At 35.5% G+C, this 21,326-nt stretch overlaps 4 protein-coding genes across 6 annotated transcripts; 2 read left to right on the top strand and 2 right to left on the bottom strand.

Annotated features, from left to right (window-relative positions):
• Positions 1-1,005: 1,005 nt before the first annotated feature.
• Positions 1,006-1,392, bottom strand: LOC148209380 (oleosin Ara h 15.0101-like). The gene has a single exon (XM_088127757.1). It carries the CDS (start codon positions 1,390-1,392, stop codon positions 1,006-1,008), a length of 387 nt encoding a protein of 128 aa, XP_087983883.1.
• Positions 1,393-4,035: 2,643 nt separating this feature from the next.
• Positions 4,036-6,419, top strand: LOC111005097 (early nodulin-93). The gene is made up of 4 exons (XM_022276483.2): positions 4,036-4,330; positions 4,780-4,841; positions 5,870-5,945; positions 6,114-6,419. Exons 1-4 carry the CDS (start codon positions 4,219-4,221, stop codon positions 6,209-6,211), a joined length of 348 nt encoding a protein of 115 aa, XP_022132175.1. The 5' UTR covers positions 4,036-4,218; the 3' UTR covers positions 6,212-6,419.
• A 4,791-nt stretch (positions 6,420-11,210) lies between these two features.
• On the top strand, positions 11,211-16,875 carry LOC111005135 (nuclear poly(A) polymerase 4). 3 transcript variants are annotated; one of them, XM_022276527.2, is made up of 13 exons: positions 11,211-11,718; positions 11,845-11,922; positions 12,093-12,200; positions 12,420-12,482; positions 12,618-12,776; positions 13,257-13,370; positions 13,456-13,518; positions 13,599-13,928; positions 14,016-14,180; positions 14,267-15,208; positions 15,304-15,399; positions 15,910-16,011; positions 16,161-16,875. In XM_022276527.2, exons 1-12 carry the CDS (start codon positions 11,587-11,589, stop codon positions 15,952-15,954), a joined length of 2,295 nt encoding a protein of 764 aa, XP_022132219.1. In that variant the 5' UTR covers positions 11,211-11,586; the 3' UTR covers positions 15,955-16,011; positions 16,161-16,875. The 3 variants fall into 3 exon arrangements, with proteins under 3 accessions (XP_022132219.1, XP_022132220.1, XP_087984297.1); XM_022276528.2 differs by having other exon boundaries at positions 13,599-13,646; XM_088128171.1 differs by lacking the exon at positions 12,093-12,200.
• A 69-nt stretch (positions 16,876-16,944) lies between these two features.
• On the bottom strand, positions 16,945-21,326 carry LOC111005134 (kinase family with leucine-rich repeat domain-containing protein). Its single transcript, XM_022276526.2, has 2 exons — positions 17,899-21,326; positions 16,945-17,575 (listed from the first exon to the last, which is right to left on the bottom strand). The coding sequence occupies exons 1-2, from the start codon at positions 20,630-20,632 to the stop codon at positions 17,196-17,198; spliced, it is 3,114 nt and encodes a 1,037-aa protein (XP_022132218.1). The 5' UTR covers positions 20,633-21,326; the 3' UTR covers positions 16,945-17,195.

A 21,326-nucleotide genomic window follows, 5' to 3' on the forward strand; every position in this document is an offset into this window, starting at 1 on the left:
TTGTTTCTCATGTCTACTTTAGCCTCTGAATTTTGAAAAATATAAAAAATAAAATAGCCATTTTTATCTTTAATGCCAATAAAATAGAATACTACCACCTAATATTTTATTTTGATCATCTTAAAACAATGTTAAGCAATGTTTCGAAGCCGAAGTCTAAAAGATCGGTCCAAATCCAACCCGATTCGATCCAAGTTCATCCAATTTGGTTCTTGCATCAATTCGACCGAATATGAATTTTTGTTTTTCTAAATCGGATCCGCCAGCCCATTTAAGTAGTATGTCATATTGGGTTGGATTAGCCCATTTAAGTCGGTATGTCGTATTGGGTTCGCTTGGTTCGGCTCAAAATGATCGATTCAATGATTTTAATATAAAATATAAATGTTAATATATTATTTAAAAAACCTTTTTAACATGTTCATATACAGGTAACTTTGACATTATCAACCCATTTAGTGGGCTAACATCTCAAGGACAATGGGAGAGAGTTCGCCGTAATTGTGGTGATTTTTTTAATGTTAAAAAAATATAAAAACAGAAAACATAATTTTAATTATTAAAAATAAATTATTGAATTATTACCTAAGTGAATTCAAGGCCGATTCTCAACTTTGGCGTTCGAATTAAGATACACATGGACTATGATTACACCATTGAAGGTAAAAAAATTTCGTGTCTGACAAAACTAGTAGTTCATCCTCTTTTTTCTTTTTTTCCTTTTATTTATTTTTTTTGTATTTTGGGTACAAATTTAAGAGTGGGATTTGAAGCGAGTTCAACGTCAACTTATATATTACTAAGAACAGGAAGATCAAAATGAAGAAGTAAGCATAATGGCCACAAAATTCAAACGCCAAACGAACCACTTATAATTAAAGAAGCCAAGTTAATAAGACAGATACACATAATTAGATTACAGCACTCCACAAAAGTCCAACAATTTCAAACCCTAACCCTAAAATCCCTCGCCCCATGCCCCATTCCATTCCCCAATTCAATACTTTACTTATTAGTCGTCTCTTCGGCCTTCCTCTCAACGCTCTGCCCATACTCCTTACCCGGCCTCTCTGCAATCTTCTCCCCCGTGGTGTATCTGTACATCCCCCACACCGCCGCCGCCGCCGCCGCCGCACAACTCCCCGACAACAACAATCCGGCCGCCACCACGACAATCACAGCCACCGCCGGGACCAGAATCGGACTAAACAGGACCAGAATCGGCGTCGACACAATCAGAAGCATAACCGTCCCGGTGAAGGTCAGTCCGCAAGAGACGACGGAGATGGAGGCGATGGTAGCCGCCGTCATGAACTTCACGGCCTGGCGAGACGACGGAGTGCCGGAATCGTACATCCTCCGGCCGGTCACGCGTTTCGATTGATCGGACATGACGACGCCAGCGGTTTTCGATTGAGTTGAAATTTTGAAGGAATCGCCAATCCGATTTCTTCGCTTCTCCAGAAATTAGATTCAGAAAGATGGACGGAATTTATTGTTCGAATTTGGACAAGAAATTTGAGTTACTGTGTGCTGGTTTGAAGTTGAAGTGATTCGTGTCGAATTTGCATGCCCTTCAGTCCTGCTGCTACGACACGTCGTCACAAGCTATATACTGCATCTTTTTATAAAGGTAGAAATTAAATTTTAATTATAACGACACTATTAAATTTTTCAGATTTCTTTTAAAAAGTTTATGAACTATAGATTGATAATATTTCAAAATATTATTACTTATTTATTTAAAGATTGAAAATTTCAATTATTTTGTTCCTATTCAACTAAGAAAAAGAATAAAATACTTTTGATAATTGGACTTTTTAAAATGGTGTATTTGAACATATAAATATTAAACTAAAGATTAGAGTGAGGTAGCTAGGTAGGGAAAGTCGATAAACTATAATAATGTATTTAAACTATTGAAATTAAACTTTTGTCGTTTTAAACCTTATTTTATTTCAAATCTTTTTAGAGTATTAATTAGACCCTACTTTGGTGGAGAACTTAATGGTTGGGTAATAATTACAATATTAAAAAAAATCTGTTTTATAGTTTTTATTTTAAACGAATTATGTTATTTGCTATAACTTTAATAAAATAATTTTTATTTTTATTTTTACTTTAAAAAAATGTGGACTAAAATATGAATTCATTTAATAGTAAATAATCAATTTAACCTTGTCATACTTTAAAGTTTGATTAATAAATCAGGATTTAAACGATATATTAGTAAAAATTCTATTTTAACTTTCCCAACAAATATAATAAAAAAATGTCAATTACGTTAGTTATAAACAATATATATATATATATTTTTTATTTTTACAACAAAAGATGCCAACCTGAAAATAGTTATGCGATAATTGATATCTACTCTTTCAAAGTTATTAATTAATGTGATATTTTATTTGCACTTCATAACAAATTCAACAATTCTTTCATTGAATAAAGTATCATCGAATCTCTTCTCAAGTAGTCATCCGTTCACTCTTAGATCAAAACAAGAGTCTTGGTCTTATCCAAAGTTCAAATGTACTTGGACGGAGTGCAACCACATATCACACAATAAATATATCTTTCGAGACTTATCATTTCTTTATTTGATATTTTAAGATTTCACCGACACAATTAGATTGATGGAAAAATTGTACCTTAAGTAATCAAGCATTGGTATGATGTACTTCAAAATACAAAAGATAAATTAAAGTTGGAGTAGAAGTCAAAAATAATTATGCGGCATATTTGGACAAAGTTTTAAAATAATCTAGTTTTAAAAATAAATTACAAAAATAATGTTAGTTTAAAAAAACTATAAAATAAATGTAATTTAAATAAATAAATTCAAAGGTAAGTTATGTTTTCAAAACTATTGACAAAAATAGGTTAGGTTAAAATAAAAGTTAAAACTCGCGTACAATGCTTGCGATTTCCGTGCAAACATGGCAGGTGATTAGTTGGAAGTCGCCTACATTCACCTTTTTATTTTTATTTTTTTTGGAAGTCGCGTACTCCACATTTTTATTTATTTTTTGTTTTATTTTATTTATATATTGTTATTTTATTAATATTGCGAATTTTAATTAAGATGTGATTAAATTTTTTATTTTTTATTTTTTTATTTTTAAATTTGATTAAAATGTCATTTAAAGTCTAAAAGTTTAAACTTATATTAAAACCAATTTGATGATTAAAATGTCATTTAGCTTATTGTATTTCATCTTCGTATGTTCTATAAAATAACATTTAAATTTAATATAAATTAAATCGATAAAAAATTATTAAATTAATAAAACCATAAAAGTAAATGTATAAATTACATGAAACTCACATGTTTTGTCATTTGCATCGCGAAATAGATGGCTTTAAAACAAAAACCAAATTTTGGGATATGTATAATTAGGGTTTTGTTTGTTTTACAATTATTTTATTTTAAATTATTACATTATAGGAATATGTCCATCATGTGGTAGGTAATTAAGAACTACTTTCCAAATATGGAGAAAATTAAGATGATAGTATTTTTCTTAAATTATAGTCTTTTAAAATAAAATTAAGAAAAATAAAGGGATATTGGTGGGGAGTTGCAGGACTATAATTTTTAAATTCAAAAGATAAAATAAAAATAAAAAATAAAAAATAAAAAAAATAAAAGAGGAGGTGGGGAAGGGCTGCCCCTCCCAAATTTAACCAAAAAAACAAAGGGAAGTGGCAGACGTTGACTTCCAAATTCAAAATAAAAAAATAATTAAAAAAATAAATGGTCCATCAGCAAAGACGTGGCTCCATTTGCGCCACGCAGAAGTCGCAGCCAATTGACTGCGACTTTAGTGAAATCGCGGTCAATGACCGTGATTTCGACATAAATCGCAGCCTATCCATTCGATTTATATACCCTAATTTTGTAATGACTTTGAAACTTACCTTAGATTTCTCATTTGTTTTTGTCATTTGTTTTTAAAAAAATAATTATTTAAAAAAAAATCCGCGGAAAGCTTATAATTTGACCTAAAAATTTGATGAAAAAAATAAACAATCGGCGTGCAAGATCGGGACAGGAGGCCAAAGCAAACTTTGATTGGTCGGGTTCCAATTAAGAATGAAAGAAAAAGTTCGGTTCGATGGTTAATGGCAAATAAATTAAGATGGATTCATGAACTTTGAACATAATCGATATATTCAACGCCTGTGAATTTTGCGAATCGGTCTCTGACGACGACGATGGGAATTCCATCGGAATTGAGGGATTTGTGGGTGAACACAAGGAATGCTCTGATAATTCCGTCGCCAGCTGAAGAACGGAAAGTGCTGAACGCGAAGCTTTGCACTCAAGGTCTCTTACTACGCTCGATCCCTTACTTGTTTTATTCGATCCTTTAAGCTTCCTATGGTTGATTAGAACATGGAATTCGTATTTGAACAATGAAATCTCGACACTGGCGCAAAGGATTTCATCTACTTTGGCTGCTGGCGTAAATCGTCACTGGATAATCTGTTGGAAGAATTAGGAAAATTCTTCAACCTGAGAATCTGTCGTTTCAATACGATGAAAACTGTTCCGGGGAGGGGGTGACTAGAAAAATACACTACTTTTGGAATTCCTAACCTATTTAGAGGGCAATTATTCCTAGGATCCCTTCGTCTCAGTTTCATTCTTCTTTGGAGCTGGAGATGCAAGTGCGATCAGTGTTTTTCAGATTTGATCTTTTTACATGTTTAAGTGGAGTATTTATCGCATCAGGTTTTGTATCTTACATCAGTTAGCCTTTGTATAATTTGCAGAAGGTGTTCGTTCTGGCTTCAAGGCGGCTTCTATTGCATGTGTTGCCAGTGCAGTGCCTACGGTATTCAATCTGACATAAAAGCCATGGTTCCAATCTGATTTGATGCCCGTGCTTGCTGTATTGTAGCTTAAAGTAGCGTAACTTTGATCATCTATAAGTAGGTTGACCATTCTTAAGAGGCATACAGACTAACAATTAGTAAGCAAGATTTTTGCTTATGTTGCCCGTGCTTGCTGTATTGTAGCTGAAAGTAGCATAAATTCGATCGTCTATAAGTAGGTTGACCATTATTAAGAGGCATAAAGACTAACAATTAGCATGCAAGATTTTTGCTCATGTTGACTGTGCTTGATGTCTGAAAGTAGCATAACTTTGATCATCAATAAGTAGGTTGAACATTCTTAAGAGGAGGCATAAGGACTAACAATTAGTGTGCAAGATTTTGCTGATGTTATTCATCAGGTCATGGGTAATACTTAGTAGCATAAATCATAAAGCTTTCCTCCAATTTAATTTGCATTGGATTGAGCAATGTCTTTGTAGCTTTTGGTATTCTTTATAGACCCATTCCATGTTACTACTAGAGTGCACTTGTCAATTTTCATGGATACATATATTAAGAAAAACACTATTATTTTGGTGAAAATTGATGCAACTTAATGGCATAAAATTTTGGTGTTGGTGGGTTGATGAAAGGTTAGTTGTTTGACGAGATCTTCTCTGAACATCAGATTTAATGTTTGTTGGGAAATGTTTTGGATCTTTTATAGAACACTTTTCCCCCATTTCTTAGTTGAACAAGGAACCATGAATCATGTGAATTAAAATCACACTATTATTCCCTCCTGCCACGTGATATATCTTTGCAGTTAGTCTAGACAATTGTTGTAATGGTTGAAATATTGCCTGAGTTTAAATAGAAGAAATTTTAAAAAACCACCTTTTTATGATTGGCGAAGTATTAAGTTTCCAAGAGAAGTGGGGCAAGTGGAGAGTTAAGTTTATCCTCATTGCATTTGTGAGATATGTGTGCGTGTGTGTAAATTTTAGTTTTTAAGTTCAATTTGCTTCTTCTCCTATTTTGTCAGTTGGTTGCTGTTCGAATGGTTCCCTGGGCCAAAGCAAACCTTAATTATACTGCTCAGGCACTCATCATTTCTGCAGGTATAATGTTTATATAAAAACTTGTATTAATCAATTGTCATCATTTGTTTCAAACACAGCATATGTTATTTACAGCTTAGAGGGTTGTGAATAGCCTAAGGAGTTAAAAAAATGTCACAAGGAATTACTTATTATAGGAATTAACGTTTTACTTTTAATGGTGAACAGCATCTATTGCTGCATACTTCATCACTGCGGATAAAACCATCTTAGAATGTGCAAGAAGAAATTCTCAGTTACAGGATGCCTTGAGACGCCAAGGATGATGAATGTAATTTTGGGTGTGTTATGTTGCAGTCTGTTCTGAATTCTGATGTTGTATGATGGAAAAAATGGCTCCAAAATGCTGAGAGCCTGTTTGAGATCTAGTCCGTCACTTGTTCTTCATTTTCTTCTCATTGTCAACTCTCCTTTCATTCGGCAGAGTAGATGTAAAAACAAAAAAAAAATGCAATAAAATGTCAGATTTTATTACCTTTTATGCACGCAGAGGTTACCAGTATTGATGTTAACCCTTCCTTTTGCTTCGGAGTGCTAGTATGCTTTCTTTGGCCATTCTACTCTGTGTTTCCGTTCATTATTCTTAAATAATTTACTCAGTGTGAAATATCATTCTCAAACTTTCTGGTTAAACAAGATATATCTTTTCTTCGTTGCTAAAGATGATCATAAATTTTCTGGATAAAAACCTGATATATTTGGGTGTCATTGGAGTTATTAACCAATGATTGCTGATACCATGGCATTTTCTGGATTTGAACTTAATCCTGAACTTTCATTAACAGCCAGAGAGTTTAAGGTACAATATCACTTACTATGGATGTGATTTACTTTCAGTAGGTGTTAGCTCATATTTTCTGTATAAGATTACCAAGCCAGCTTCAAAAGGATTGCTTTGGCCTTTTGACATGAACCAGAGCCCCCTAGTTCGGATTTAGATAAATAGAGGTGCAATTCATTCAGTTTTCGTGTGAACGTTCCAACTCTGGTCAACTTCATTCCTTTGTTCACAATATTAGGTCAGTGAACATGACACCTATCTCCATATTAGGCTTTTAGGATCACATTATACATTCATTATCAAGTATTATGCTGTTTTATTTGGTTTAGAAGAATGAGAATCAGAATGTGAAAAAATAACATTCAATTGTCTAACGTTGTGACAATCACCCCAAAGGTTACTTTGGGCTACTGTTATGTAGTAGACTTAGAAAGAAGACAACCAAAGAATTTTAACAAGCAACTGGGAGCGAAAGCATACAGTATTTTAAAGTAGTTCTGCTGAAAATTTTCATCTGACCACTGCAGGCTTATAGTTGTATTGTTGCGTACAATACTGAAAGTTAGAAGCTAAGTTCTTTCTGAACTCATACAAATCTCTCTCTCTCTGATATTCAGAGAAAATTTGAATCTAGTATATCACAGGAACAGAAAGAATAAGAAGAGCAAGACCACATCTTCTCCAACCTAACCACTGCCAAATCTATGGAAGGTTTCAGGTTAGCCAACTTAGAAGGAAACTTGCTGCTAAATGATGTGCTGATGAGGAAAAAAATACCTTATTTTTGTTCGTTTGGTCGGCAGGTATTTCAGACATGTTACCATTTCTGTTCTTTTTATGTATTTATGAATGTGCCACATTTTTATACTGGATTTAGGAGAATCGTATAGCTGTCACTCTATTTTTTTTTTCATTATTGAACAATTCTGTCAAAATAAAACACGTCTCATGAATCAATGAGTGTAAATTTTATCTTATAGTAATTCCTATGGTAACTATTTTATTAACCAAAATTGTGGCACATTGTTAGCCTGGAACTCATTGCAATTTGACAGGATTCTTTGTGGAGTTCCTATTCGTCATAATGCAAAGGTATGGACATAGCCCTAAATTCTGCAAATCTCAACTAAGAACAAGAATTTAATGTTGCCTAAAAAACTTGCACACAAAACAACAAGCCATTTTGATTCCATATAGGGGAGGATCACAGGCATCTCAACTTTAGTATATTCTCTTTGGAAAGCACAAAAAAGAATCAATTTCCATGCCCCATGTAAGAAGTAGAGTAGATAAGCAATGAACAATCTTAAGTGGCTTGGCACCAACCAATTGCTCTGAGTGGAATTTATAAAATCTACTTAGCCAAATTCTAAATATCAATACTTTGGAAGTTACTTAATTCCAATGATCACAACTTCCAATTCAGCTTCTGCTTTAACTAAAACTTCCAAGTTTTTATTTCTTAGATAACATATTCTCACAAGGACAACTGATGGCACTTTTGTTGTTGTGTATACTTTATTATCTAAATGCATAGTAGGCTCCAAACTTATCCTTGGGAACAACTGTCAACTCCAAGAGATGCTCAGCTGGGAAACAAGGAAGTTTTTGTTTTATTATATTCAATATGTACATATCAAAGGTAATTATTGACTAAACTTTTGAGTTGTTTTATAAAGTAGAAATGTATTTATTGATATAATTAGTTTGTATTATAAATCATATAAGTTGTATGATAATGTGGAATGACTCAAAAAGGATATAGGATAGACTATAAAAGTTAGGTACTTTTTATCCTCTCAAAAAGAAAAAGTTCACCAAATTATTGTTGATTTGATTTGGTTTATTCTTCCACCCTTGTTACCTATTTGCTTCTCCAGATATAAATACTTTCCTTTAGATGGTCTCATTTGAATTATAAGCTATAACTCAGAGAGAATTGAAAGAACAGAAGTCCACCCTCACCCTCTGCCTCTTTATCTCTAATCTTCAGGGGAAGGCATGGAGTTTGGACACTTGACAGCTGATGCAGATTTTGCTACAAGTGTTCTATGTAACCATTGGAAAAGAAGGGAAGAGAAGATCACTCTCCCTCATTTTCAACTCGGTCTATCGTGTTCGGAAGATTCAACTAGCTCTTTTGGATCGGTAACGTCATTGAACCTTTGTGACGATGCATTGTCATCATTTTCTTCGTCTTCTTCTTCGTCTTCGTCGTTATCTTCAACTTCATCTTTGCCATCTCAAAGCGAACCTCGTCAACAACTTCCAACCAAGTAAGCTCTTAAAACCGATATAGAACTTCCAAATTTTCTCAATACTAGCTGAGAAAGAGAATTAATCTCTACTTCTTTTGCAGAAAAGGGTTGTCCAAGTTTTATCAAGGAAAGTCACGAACCTTCACATCCTTGTTGGATGTGAAATGTATAGAAGATCTAGCAAAGGGGGAGAATAATTATAGAAAGAAAGACTCGAGAAAATCGCTTAGTGCTAATGCTATCATATCAAAGAAGGTTGGAAGGAGTTCTTTTGCATCCTTGGTGTGCAAGGCAGATAGTTAACTCTGAGATCTTTCCAATTGTAGACTCATAAAATTCAACTAAATATGCCACACCCTCGTTGAATAAAAGGAAGGTGAAGCTATTTTTATAAGTTCATTCAAGAGAATTAAAATGATGAGATGCATTTTTATGAATATGTTCGAGTATAAGATGAATATGCCTAAGTTTTGCAATTTTGAATTTGAGCTTCCTGGGGTTGAGGGGGTCTAATATTTTTCGTTATGAAAATGTAATGGCATACGATGAATCGATGAGAATCAACATAGTTCAACGATAATCGGTAACTACTCATTTTCTTGAGGTCAAAAGTTCAAGTTCTCCTATTCTTAATTTGTTGCATATTGAGAACTTGAATCTTAAAACCATATTCTGAAGGGAAAAAAAAGTTACTACACCATTAAGTCGTCCTTTTATTGTTTAAAAATACTGAGGAAAAAAAAGGAACACAAATTTTAAATTTTAAAATTAATTTAACCCATTGAAATAGTAGAAAATTGAGAGAATGTAACACGTATTTATTCCACTTGTTGATGAAATAAAAATAAAATGTATATAATTTATTTACAATAAAATAAGCAAAAATTGGAAATTAAATTGGCGTATTTGGAAAGTGGAAGACAAGCTGGAAGCAGCGTTATATGTAGTGCACGGTGTCGAAGTTTAGACGGTATGAATATTTTAATTAGAATTTAAAAGCGAGTAAATATATATTTACTCCTTTTTTTTTCTTTTCCTAAAAATAAAAAAGAAAATATATATTCTAGCGTCTGAATAAAAATTTCAATTTTATCTCTTATACCTTATCTTTAATTAAATTCTCATTTATCAAAAAATTTTAAAAATACTTTATTAATTCAGTGTTAGCATAAGCTTAACCCAGTCGATATGTTGTTATTTTTTTTAGAAGTCGGAGGTTAAAAACGCAGAGTAAAAAATATGCTAGTAGAGCATTGTTTGTTAAAGCATATATCCCAATTCAAACGTTATATGTTTGAATTTCCAACTCATTACTTAATTAAACTAAAAAAATTAGTGTTTTTAGTACAATATATAGTGTGAAGATTTGAATTCACAATCTTTTATCGGGGACAAATGCTTTAACCAACTATACTTAAAGTTTGAGAAAAATTAGTTAACTTAAAATTGTTGGTTGTTAAAGAAAACTAATATATTTAAAATAATGTTATATTATAGATTGACAATTGCATAAAAATAATCATTTTCAAATTTTGTATCATTATTCTTTTAATATTTAAATAATGTTAGATAATAATTTTTTTATTATTTGTTTTTAAAATTTTAAGAAAGAGAATAAAAAGTTCTTGACAGGGATTTTGTTTTCTTTTAATTTCCCAAATTACACTTAAATTTTGAAAATACTTTAATAACGCAACAAATAAAGTAAAAGTAGAGTTTATAAACTTAATTTTTTTTGTTAACAAGGGGTTGTAAAGTTAATTGAAAATAATTGTAACACGTGGGTGGTGAAATTTTAAAGTTAAAATACTATATTGATTTATCTATTTTTATTTTTGTCCGTATACTTTCATTTTAGTACCTATACTTAAAAAAAAGTAACTCTTTTAATTTTTTAATTTTGATAATTTCAACACGACATTATACTAAATATATTTTTGAAATATAACTATGATAGTTTAAATGGAAAATTTTTCATTATTTATAAAATGTATGTTAAAATTTCATAAAAAATATCAAAAGAGTAACATTTTAAGAGAGTACAATGACCAAAATTAACTATTAAAAAAAGGGAGTAAAGAGTATTTTAATATAATTGTAACTTTTAAAAATTTAATAACTAAATTAAAAAAAAAACTTTATTGAAACTAAATAAATAAAGAAATAACTTCTTCAAATGAAAAAAAAAAAATTATTTTTTATCTATTAAGAGAGAAAATATTTATTGGGCCCAACACTGCCGTAACCCTCTCTCTCTCCTTCATCTCTCTTTCCTCTCTCTTCGTGCAGCCCTGAGTTTGACCGGTTTACGAACCGTAAACCAATTGCCGGCGTGAATCAAGTTTCCGATCTGTTCTCGTTTTGATACTCTTCAAACCTTGTCTTTCTTCGCAGACTGATTTTTCATAGCCTGCTTCCTTCTATGCGTTTTCTAATTCAGCCCTTCATTTCAAATTTTGATCCGAATTTCGACTACCTGCATCAGAAGTGCTTTGCTGAGTTAGCTTGAGAGTTTTGTCAGATTTGCTCGGGTTTTTTTTGCCAATTATTGGTCGGATTCAGGGTTGCGTGCTTTGTCGGATTCTTGTTAGCTTTGAAGGAAATGGCAGGTTCTGACAGTTCAACTGGTATTCTCCTGGCGCCACAACCGGCGAGGAAGAATGGTGTCACGAAACCGATCTCTCTTGCTGGGCCGACGGATGCTGATATTCAACGCAACACGGAATTGGAGAAGGTGTTATTTACTTTTACTTGTTAGTTAAATCTCAATTCACAAAGTTTGGCGGTTTTTCTGCCGTGTGAAGCTCCACTAAACAAATTTATTTTCTCTCAATTTTGACTATGTTTTGCATATTGGTAGTTCTTGATTGACTCGGGGCTTTACGAGAGTAAAGAAGAAGCTACGAATAGAGAAGAGGTTCTGGGCCGCATTGACCAGGTGCCAACCTTGTTCGCTTATAGATTCTTTTATTTTTATTCTCAATACCCATCTTGAACAAAAGAATCTCAGTTTCTTCTAATCAGTGAGGAAATCGAAGTTTAATTGAGAGGTTTACTTCCTTTTATGTCATGAACTTCTTGTCCTTAGCCATTTATCTTCTGTTATAGATTGTTAAAAATTGGGTCAAGCAATTAACCCTCCTAAGAGGATACACAGAGCAGATGGTGGAGGATGCAAATGCTGTAATTTTTACTTTTGGGTCTTATCGTCTGGGGGTAAGCATAATATTTGATTTAGTTTTTCGTAAAAGTAACTTACTTTTTACTTTATGTAAATCTTTGTAATTTTTGTTGGAGCGTGCAATGGTGCTAGATGTATGCTTAGAGTAACGATCTCTTCCTGTATTCTTGCCTTTTTGACCCGTACATTGTGTTCAAATATATGACTTATAAATATTTATTCAAGGATGTGGCATAAAATTAATTATATGACAGGTACATGGACCAGGAAGTGACATAGACACTTTGTGTGTTGGACCATCTTACGTGAACAGAGAAGTGAGTCATGTAGAATGCTAATAATTTCAACTATATATAAACCGCTGATTCTTCCAGCAAGTTTTTTTGCCTTCTCATTTTGGGCTTAAATTGAAGTTTATTCTTTATCTGACAATTTGTGTGTTTCCAATGGAGGATTTCTTCATCATCTTGCATAATATTTTGGCCGAAATGGAAGAGGTTACTGATCTTCAACCAGTTCCTGATGCACATGTTCCAGTGATGAGATTCAAATTTCAGGGAATATCAATTGATCTTCTGTATGCGAGCATTTCGCTGCTGGTTGTTCCAGAAGTAAGTTTCAGCAGTTTGTTTAAAGTTTTATTGGTTTTATTCTATGTTTTCAGAATTTATTTTTGTTGTTTTTATGTTTCTTCTTGTTACATTATCGGTGTTCATCATATGAGATTTCAAACTATTGTATGTTATATGTTACTTCTCTCTCAACTTTTATGTTCGGTTTAATGGTGGATATCTAATAATTCCTGCAGCATTGCCTACCGTTTAAAAATCCAATTCCTGAACTTTGTTACGTGCATGGTACTTATCATTATATTCATATGGAAATTTTTATATAGTCTATTTATAGTTGAACCATTTATAATTATACCAGCTTTCATGTATCCTCCAGCGCAGTTATCATCATTTCTTGTAGTGCATGTCCAGCTCTCTCTCTTTTTCTTTTACTGTTTTCCTATTGTTTTCCCCTTTTCTTCTGTTATTTTTTAACTGTTGCTATTTCCCATAAATTTTCTGCAATTAACTTACCTTTAGGACCTGGACATCTCTCATGGATCTGTGCTGTATAATGTTGATGAACAAACTGTTCGAAGTCTTAATGGATGCAGAGTTGCAGATCAAATTCTTAGACTTGTTCCAAATGTAGAGGTGAAACATATCTTGCCAAAACCTGAGTTGTTTGTCCAGAAACTTATTTGCTGAAAATTTTCTGTATTATGACCTATAATTGTAGCACTTTCGCACAACACTTAGATGTTTAAAGTTTTGGGCCAAAAGACGGGGTGTATATTCAAATGTAAGTTGTGTCAAGGATTTCCTCCCTTATCTTCTCTTATTTCTTTCGCATTTTAATTTTACTTCTTCTTTCATGTATAGGTTACTGGGTTCCTTGGAGGTGTAAATTGGGCACTTTTGGTTGCTCAGGTATGCCAGCTTTACCCCAATGCAATTCCCAGCATGCTAGTTTCTCGTTTCTTCAGAGTGTACACCCAGTGGCGTTGGCCAAATCCTGTAATGCTATGTTCAATAGAAGAGAATGAACTTGGATTTCCTGTTTGGGATCCTCGTAAAAATCCTCGTGATCGATTTCATCTTATGCCAATAATAACTCCTGCTTACCCTTGCATGAACTCTAGCTATAATGTTTCAACTAGTACTCTTCGTGTTATGATGGAACAGTTCTGCTATGGTAATAACATCTGCGAGGTGAGGTCATTTTTATTTGGATTCTAATTCTTTTGAATTACAACCTGCTCTGAATAGTATTTTCTCTTACGTCTGAGTGCCTTACAGGAGATTGAGTTGAGCAAAGCCCAGTGGAGTGCTCTATTTGAGCCATATTTATTTTTTGAGACATACAAAAACTATCTACAGGTGGATATGATTGCAGCAGATGCTGACGATCTGCTAGCCTGGAAGGGATGGGTAGAATCTCGCTTTAGACAGCTTACCTTGAAGGTAAGTCTATTAGCCTTTCCTTATTATCTATCTGAAGTTGGAGGGTCTTTCAACAATCTGATATATTCTATTTTTCCTTCCTGCAGATAGAGAGGGACACCAGGGGGATGCTGCAGTGCCATCCCTATCCCATTGAGTATTCTGACACATCCAAGCCGTGTTATCACTGTGCTTTTTTCATGGGCTTGCAGAGAAAAGAGGGATTAAGAGGCCAAGGAGGCCAGCAGTTTGACATACGGGGAACAGTTGATGAGTTCAGGCAAGAGATAAACATGTATACCTTTTGGAAGCCAGGGATGGATATCTATGTTTCTCATGTACGGAGGAAGCAACTGCCGTCCTTTGTTTTCCCGGATGGGCACAAACGGGCAAAGCTATCCAGGCATGAAGGACAGCAAGCTGACGCAGTTTGTGCTGATATGCTACAAGATCAGTCTGGGATCACTGAAAAAGGGAAAAAGAGGAAAATTGATAGTGAAGAAACAGAGACAGAAAAGAAACAAGCCCTTGTCAGTAGTCAACCAGCACAAGAATCTCCTATGCGTGAAACTAATGGTGGTGGGTCAGATGGAAAATTGCTGTGTTTGAAATCTGCAAATGCATATGATAATTCTGAGGTTTGGTCATCTTTTGAACAGCTTGATGGCAGGATGGATGCTGTTGGATATGGCATGCAGATTCCAACTTTGACTAAGGAGACTGCTGTTACCAGGGATGAGGTAGAGCTAGCTAAAGAAATGGAGGGATCTTCCTCAAGGAAGGAGGGGCCTGATCTATATGAAGTCAGTCTTTCTGAAACCAAGGAAGCTTCTTTACAAATTGGAATGAACGTGGAGAAAGTTGAGGGTGTAGCATCAAATATGACTGGAAGTGCACATACAGTAGCTATCAGGACTTTACTCCATTGGACAAAGGAAGTTGTAGGGGTTGACTCTGAGTCAGCAAATCCATTTGGTCAGACAACCGGGGCAGAGAGTACCCAAGTTGAGTTTCAATCAAATTGCAATACACATAACCTTAGTTGCAAGGTGAGTGACTGAGTTTGACTACATTGGATTACAAATCATAGTCAATGGCGGTAAGAGAAGTGGCATTCTGGAGATAGTGAGTCGGGTATTTGCAGGGCGATGATAGCAGGATGGATCCAGATTTGGCGTTGGAAAATGGTTCTGTTGTGACTGCAAGAGTGTTTCAAAATGGTCAATCTAAAGAGTTAGAGGTTTGAATCTTTTTTTTTTAAATTGACTTTCATTTAGCTTATATATATAACATTATTATGACTGATTACGGTGCTTCCACCAAGGAATCTCTAGGATGAGAGGGAGGTTGAGATTTTAATTGATATCATTCAGAGGAATAGAAGATATAAACCCGTTTCTGGTTTGGTACCTTAAATATTTCTTCTTTTTGCAAAAAGCTCTCTTGTTGTTTCGTTCCTTATCTTTTATCCATACCACTTTTCTGCTCTCTTTCCACCCATAATTATTGGTCTATTTCCCTGTTGCATTTTGATTACCATTTTGTAATACCAAATTTTCGCACAGGCAATCTTCTGACTGGTGCATATGTGGTGGCAGGTCCTGCACCACTATACGTGTTATGTTTCCAGTAACTGTGCTAAAGAACCCATTTCTGCTCAAGTTTTTCCTGCATTGCCTCTTTTTTCCTCTCTTGTGAAAATTCTAGCCTGATAAGTTTGTTGTTTTTTTTTTCCTTTTGGAATTTTTAGCCGGAGATCAAACTCAGTGATCATGCAGTCCCAGAATGGAGTTAAATCAGAATCTTTGCAGAATTCTGGTAAAAAAAAGTCTGCGGAGGATCCAGCTAGAAGGCATGTGTTTTAAGACTCAACGCAATTTCAATTTAAAAGGGGTTTTGCTGAATCTGGAAATAGGGCATGTGTTCTTCGTTCATTAGTACTTAAGTTGTATAATTATATTTATTTTAATCATCTTCTATGTTGCTTGTTTGGATCTTTAGCACTCTTGGAACAGACTGAATCCATACTACAAGGCATGACTTCTGGAGGTGAAGTACTAGATGCCGGATGGGTTGGAGGATGGGAGCTAGCCAGCATTTGGTAAGTATCACCTCAATCACTGGCTTTGATTATTGATATAAATGGTGTTGATCATGCATGCACTGCGGAACTGGGAAGGAGTCACATGTCTTGGTAGCAAGGCATACGGTTCAGTTCCAACATGCTGTTTGTTGCCCTTCAATATGGGAATCCGAGGGAGAGCTGTTGTAAAAAAAACATGAACAAATAAGTGCATGCGATGCTTTGAAGATTCTGGTGCATTATATGTTAGATGCCTGGTGTTGCTGTCACAGCTTCCCATTTCTTAAAGGCGGGAGATTGTTTGTGAAGAAACTGCTCATGAGGTCGTTTCTGGGACGAATATTTTCTACACTTTTGAGATCAATCTTACAGTTTAACCATTCGGAGTTTTTAATTGCAAATTGTGCGGAGAAAGTTATTTTCTTCCTTTTCCATTTTTTTTTTCCTCTGAGGGTGGGGTGGGGGGAGGCGAAGAGAGAGAGAAAGGAGGGGGGTTGCTTGTACTCTAGTTAGGCGTCTCAAAAATGTTTTGGGTATGTAAATTTACTGGTGTCTGTACATCTCACATCTGCGGTGTAGTGTTCTTTATGAAACTCTTTGTAGTTTATGAGATTTCTTCCTGTCTTTCCTTTACATGATACAGATTGCTCTGAAGTCTAATTCATTAACCTGCAAGTTACTTGAGAAAGATGCAATTGATAATTCCAGTACTGCAAGACTCTTTTCTTCCCTTCATTAAAATTTCTCTTTCCTAATTCTGTATCCTATAATATCTTGATTAAAAAAGAAAAGAAAATTCTTTATCCCATAACATCAACGAAGGGTGTAGAAGAAGGGGGTAGGATTGGCAGCTATTTTATGACCCCATATCTTCTGGTGGAGTATACAAATGGCTACAAATTCGAATGTTTGCTAGCACTGATTTTCCATAGATAGAAAGGATCTTGTTGAGGTCATATAGGAGTGCCAAGGACGGGAACAGCATTGAGCTCACCTGCAATCTTTCTCCCATCACAATCTTCTGAAGGGCTGCATTGGCGTAGAACGTGCAGAACCTCCTTCATAGAAGGTCGTATTTCAGGTAATGTGCTCGTACAAATTAGACCAAGTTTGAATAGAGTAGTCATCTCTTCCAAATAACATGGGCTTGTGATTTCCTCGTCGAAAGCATCGATAATAGGCTTTCTTTCATTATATTGCTGCCATGCCCACTCTGCTAGGCTTGTGTGCTCATCTCCACAGTTAGGTTCTCTTCCTGTAGTGAGTTCCAGGAGTACAACCCCAAAGCTATAGACATCAATCTTCTCATTGACTTTCGTTCTATAGGCATACTCTGCAGAAGAGATGAAGCAAATTTGTCAAACTGAATAGTATTATGGAGATGGTATTCCCTCTAGTGTGGCTTCAAACTGAAAGATAGAATTTCAAACCAGTGGCAATTTAGTTCTACGTGGTTTACTAATGCAAGAAATAAGCTAGGGTGGCAGGCAGGCCTACACATGAAACAACCAGAAGTGATATGGATTTATATGAGTTAATATGTTTAAAGACCATGTTCTTTGCACAACAATCTTGGTTTGATTAACCTGGGGCTATTATAGGATTTTGATGTTTAAAGACCTTGTTTTTTCCAAGGATAATCTGGAATGAACTTACCTGGTGCTATGTAACCGAAAGATCCTGCTATTCCGGACAGAGTGTGGGGCTCTCCCTGCCTGGCCAACATCTTGGCCAGTCCAAAATCTGCTATCCTTGCCTGGAACTCACGGTCTAGTAAGATGTTACTTGATTTCACATCTCGATGAATGATTGGTGGAGAGCAATCATGGTGCATATAACTGAGGCCTTGTGCAGCTCCAATGGCAATCTGCAGCCTCCTCGGCCAGTCTAAGACAAATTGATCAACAAAGTCCATTGCAGCCGCCCTCAACCTTCTCTTCCTTTTATGAAGCCACTTATCTAGGCTCTGATTTTGCATGTATTCGTAGACTAAGAGCTTTGAGTTCTCATTCCAGACGCAGCATAACAACTTCACTATGTTTGAATGCCGAATTGAGCCTAGTATTTGAACTTCTGCTTGAAATTCTTTCTCAAGCTTTTGATCTAACTTCCTGTTACTCCAAATCCTTTTGACAGCAACATAATAACCAGCACAGTTGATATCTATGCAGTACACTTTGCCGGATCCACCACTTCCTATCAGATTAGTTTCTGTCAAATTTGATAAGATATTCGCTTCTGTGAAGTCCAGTCTCTGGAATGAAGTAAGCTTCCATGTGTCAGGGTGGCATCTCTCATCCTTTCTGTAATAACCTCTATATAGGAAGAAGATCCATAGTAAAGCAATTACGAGCATGGTGACAATGAGAGCTAGAATGAGAGGAAGATATTTATAGGACTGTCCTTTTGAATCTCTTTGTCTGGAGTAACAGGTGGGGAGGTTAAGTACATCGGTGGTGGTACATAAGTTGGTGTTGTTCAAGAAGCTCCTTCCGTATGCTAGATTCTCGTACTCATCTGGGATTCTCCCTGAAAGCTGATTGGAAGACAAGTTGAGGGAAGCCAGTTTTAAGTGGCCAATTTCAGGTGGGATTTCACCTGAGAAGTTATTAGCTGATAAATCCAGGTAAATTAGGCTAGGAAGGGAACCAATTGCTGCTGGAATATGGCCTGAAAGTTCATTTCTTGAAAGATTTAGGGTATTTAATGATTCCCATGAAACAATTGTCGATGGAAGTCGGCCGGAGAGTTGATTTCCATTCAACACGAGTGTGGTAAGATGAGGAAGGTTTGTCAATTCCTCTGGAATTTTACCAGAAAGCAGATTGTTGCCTGCTTCAAACACAACCAAGTTTCGCCATGAAGAAACGTTATCAGGAATTTGACCCCAAAATTTGTTGTTATTTATCTGCAGTCTTGTGAGATTCCAAGATAAGCTATCTGGTAGCTTGCCTGTGAAAGAGTTTCCATCTAATATTACGATTGATAGATTGAAAGTAGTCCAGAGACCTAGAGGTATTTCGCCAGAAAAATTGTTATTAGAAAGCTGGACTATGCGTAGGGTCCTGCAACTTCCAAGCCCTTTCGGCAATTCGCCGCTAAGATGGTTGGAAAAAGCAACCACTCCCTGTAAGACACCATTTTTACAGAGATGTTCAGGTAACTGCCCACTTAGTGTATTATTTGAGACCTCGAGAGCTTTCAGATTTGAATGCAGACCCAATTCTTGTGGCAAGCCTCCAGTTAAGTTGTTATTGAAAACACGAAGATCTTTCAGCGTAGGAATTAGGCCTAAACTCCCTGGAATCTCACCAGACAAATGATTCTCAAACAAATTAAGGACCTCCAGCCTTTTCAACTTCCCAAAATCTTCCGGGATTGTGCCAGTTAAATTGTTTGTGGAGAGGTCAACATGAAGTAAATTTGATGCTCGGATTGATCTGGGTATCTCGCCGGATAAATGATTTTGGTAGAGATATAAATTGCTTAAATTCTGCAAAGAGAACAGCGCAGCAGGAATAGAGCCAACCAAGTTGTTGCAGGATAAATCCAAGTGCTCAAGGCTCAAAATATCCAGTATGCTTTCTGGAATTTCGCTGATCAAATTCGATTTTGTCAACCACAGGTACTTCAACTTCTTCAGTTTCCCGAAATCTTGTGGTATTGGCGATGGGACCAGCAAAGTGTTGTACGCCATTTTCAAAGTTTCAAGATTGGACAAGTTGCCAATTTCTACTGGCAATGTGCCATTTAACTGAGTTCTGCAAATGTTCAAAGTTCTCAAATCTGACAACCGGCCTATTGTTGCTGGAATATCGCCTGAGAAGTTGTTGGCGCCAAGGTCCATGTACTGCAGAGTTTGAATTCGGTCTATGCCTTGGGGTATTGGACCCACAAAATAGTTCCCTGAAAGATCAAGATATTTGAGATTGGAGCAGTTGTATAGAACTTCCGGGAACTCACCAGGGATGTAGTTCCATGAAAGGTCAAGAGCAGTGAGGTTTTTCAGGTTACAGATGGAAGCCGGGATTCCTCCAGTGATATTTTTCCATCCGAGAGAGATTCCAGTGACCACGCCTTCTCTACAGACGATCTCAGGCCAATCACAGGGCGAGGACGAGGAATTCCATAACCAGAGAGATGGCGGATTCCCCCATTGTTCTTTGAGCTTAAGCAAGATGGCATGGTCAGTGCTGACAGTTTGTGAACTTACATAGAATGGTATGGAGATGAAGTAGAAGATGAAAACAGGGAGCGGAAGTCGGGACATTTCGAATGCTCCCATCGTTACTCCGGTGAGGTCGATTCGCCTGGCAAAGTTCAGAAAGACAACCGGAGAAGAGTGGATAGGTGATTGTGGAATGAAGATGTCATGTGATGTAGTTAACATATACTGAGAGTCAAAAGTTGGGGGAGCTTTGTTCTTACACGGCACAGCCAAAGTCCAAAAGCTAGTAATTATTTCTGGTTAGGTTCTTTGCCAAACTCACGAATGGTTTTGACATGATTGTTACTTTCTAGGTATGAATATTCATCTCCTCAGATTCGTAGACTGTTTTTTGTTTCTTTTAAGCTTCTCTCAAGTTCTACATTCAAAATTTCTATACTTTCATGTGAGATATTGGAAAAGTATATGATACTTGTGTTAGGATACACGATCACGCTTATCTCGGACTGCATTTTAGAAAAAAAACAACACAAGGATTTACTTATATAGATCTTATCGTAGCATTTCAGTTTTTGGATTTGATTGATATTTCAGCATTGTAGTATCACTTTTTTGGTTTGGAAATTTTGCATGAGAAACTTGAACAGGGTCCTGAATCTTAAAGCGGGATGGATCTTGGTTTCCATGTGATCTCATAGTGTTCAAATTTGACCAAATGCTGAAAGGAGATCAACTTTGTACAGTAGCTTGCCCCATGTTTCCTTATTTCATTTCATGTATCAGCCATGGATTGCCTGAAGCAGAAGATTTTGATTAGTACCTGTTTTTGACTAAGTTGTCAAGTCACTTCATATTAAATTATAATTGATATTAAATAATGTAATGTGGCCACATTCAAAGGTGACACTGTTTAGTG

This window comes from Momordica charantia (genome assembly GCF_013281855.1).
Source record: "Momordica charantia cultivar OHB3-1 chromosome 8 unlocalized genomic scaffold, Mcharantia_2.0 BLBB01000008.1, whole genome shotgun sequence".
In the NCBI taxonomy this organism is placed as follows: domain Eukaryota; kingdom Viridiplantae; phylum Streptophyta; class Magnoliopsida; order Cucurbitales; family Cucurbitaceae; genus Momordica; species Momordica charantia.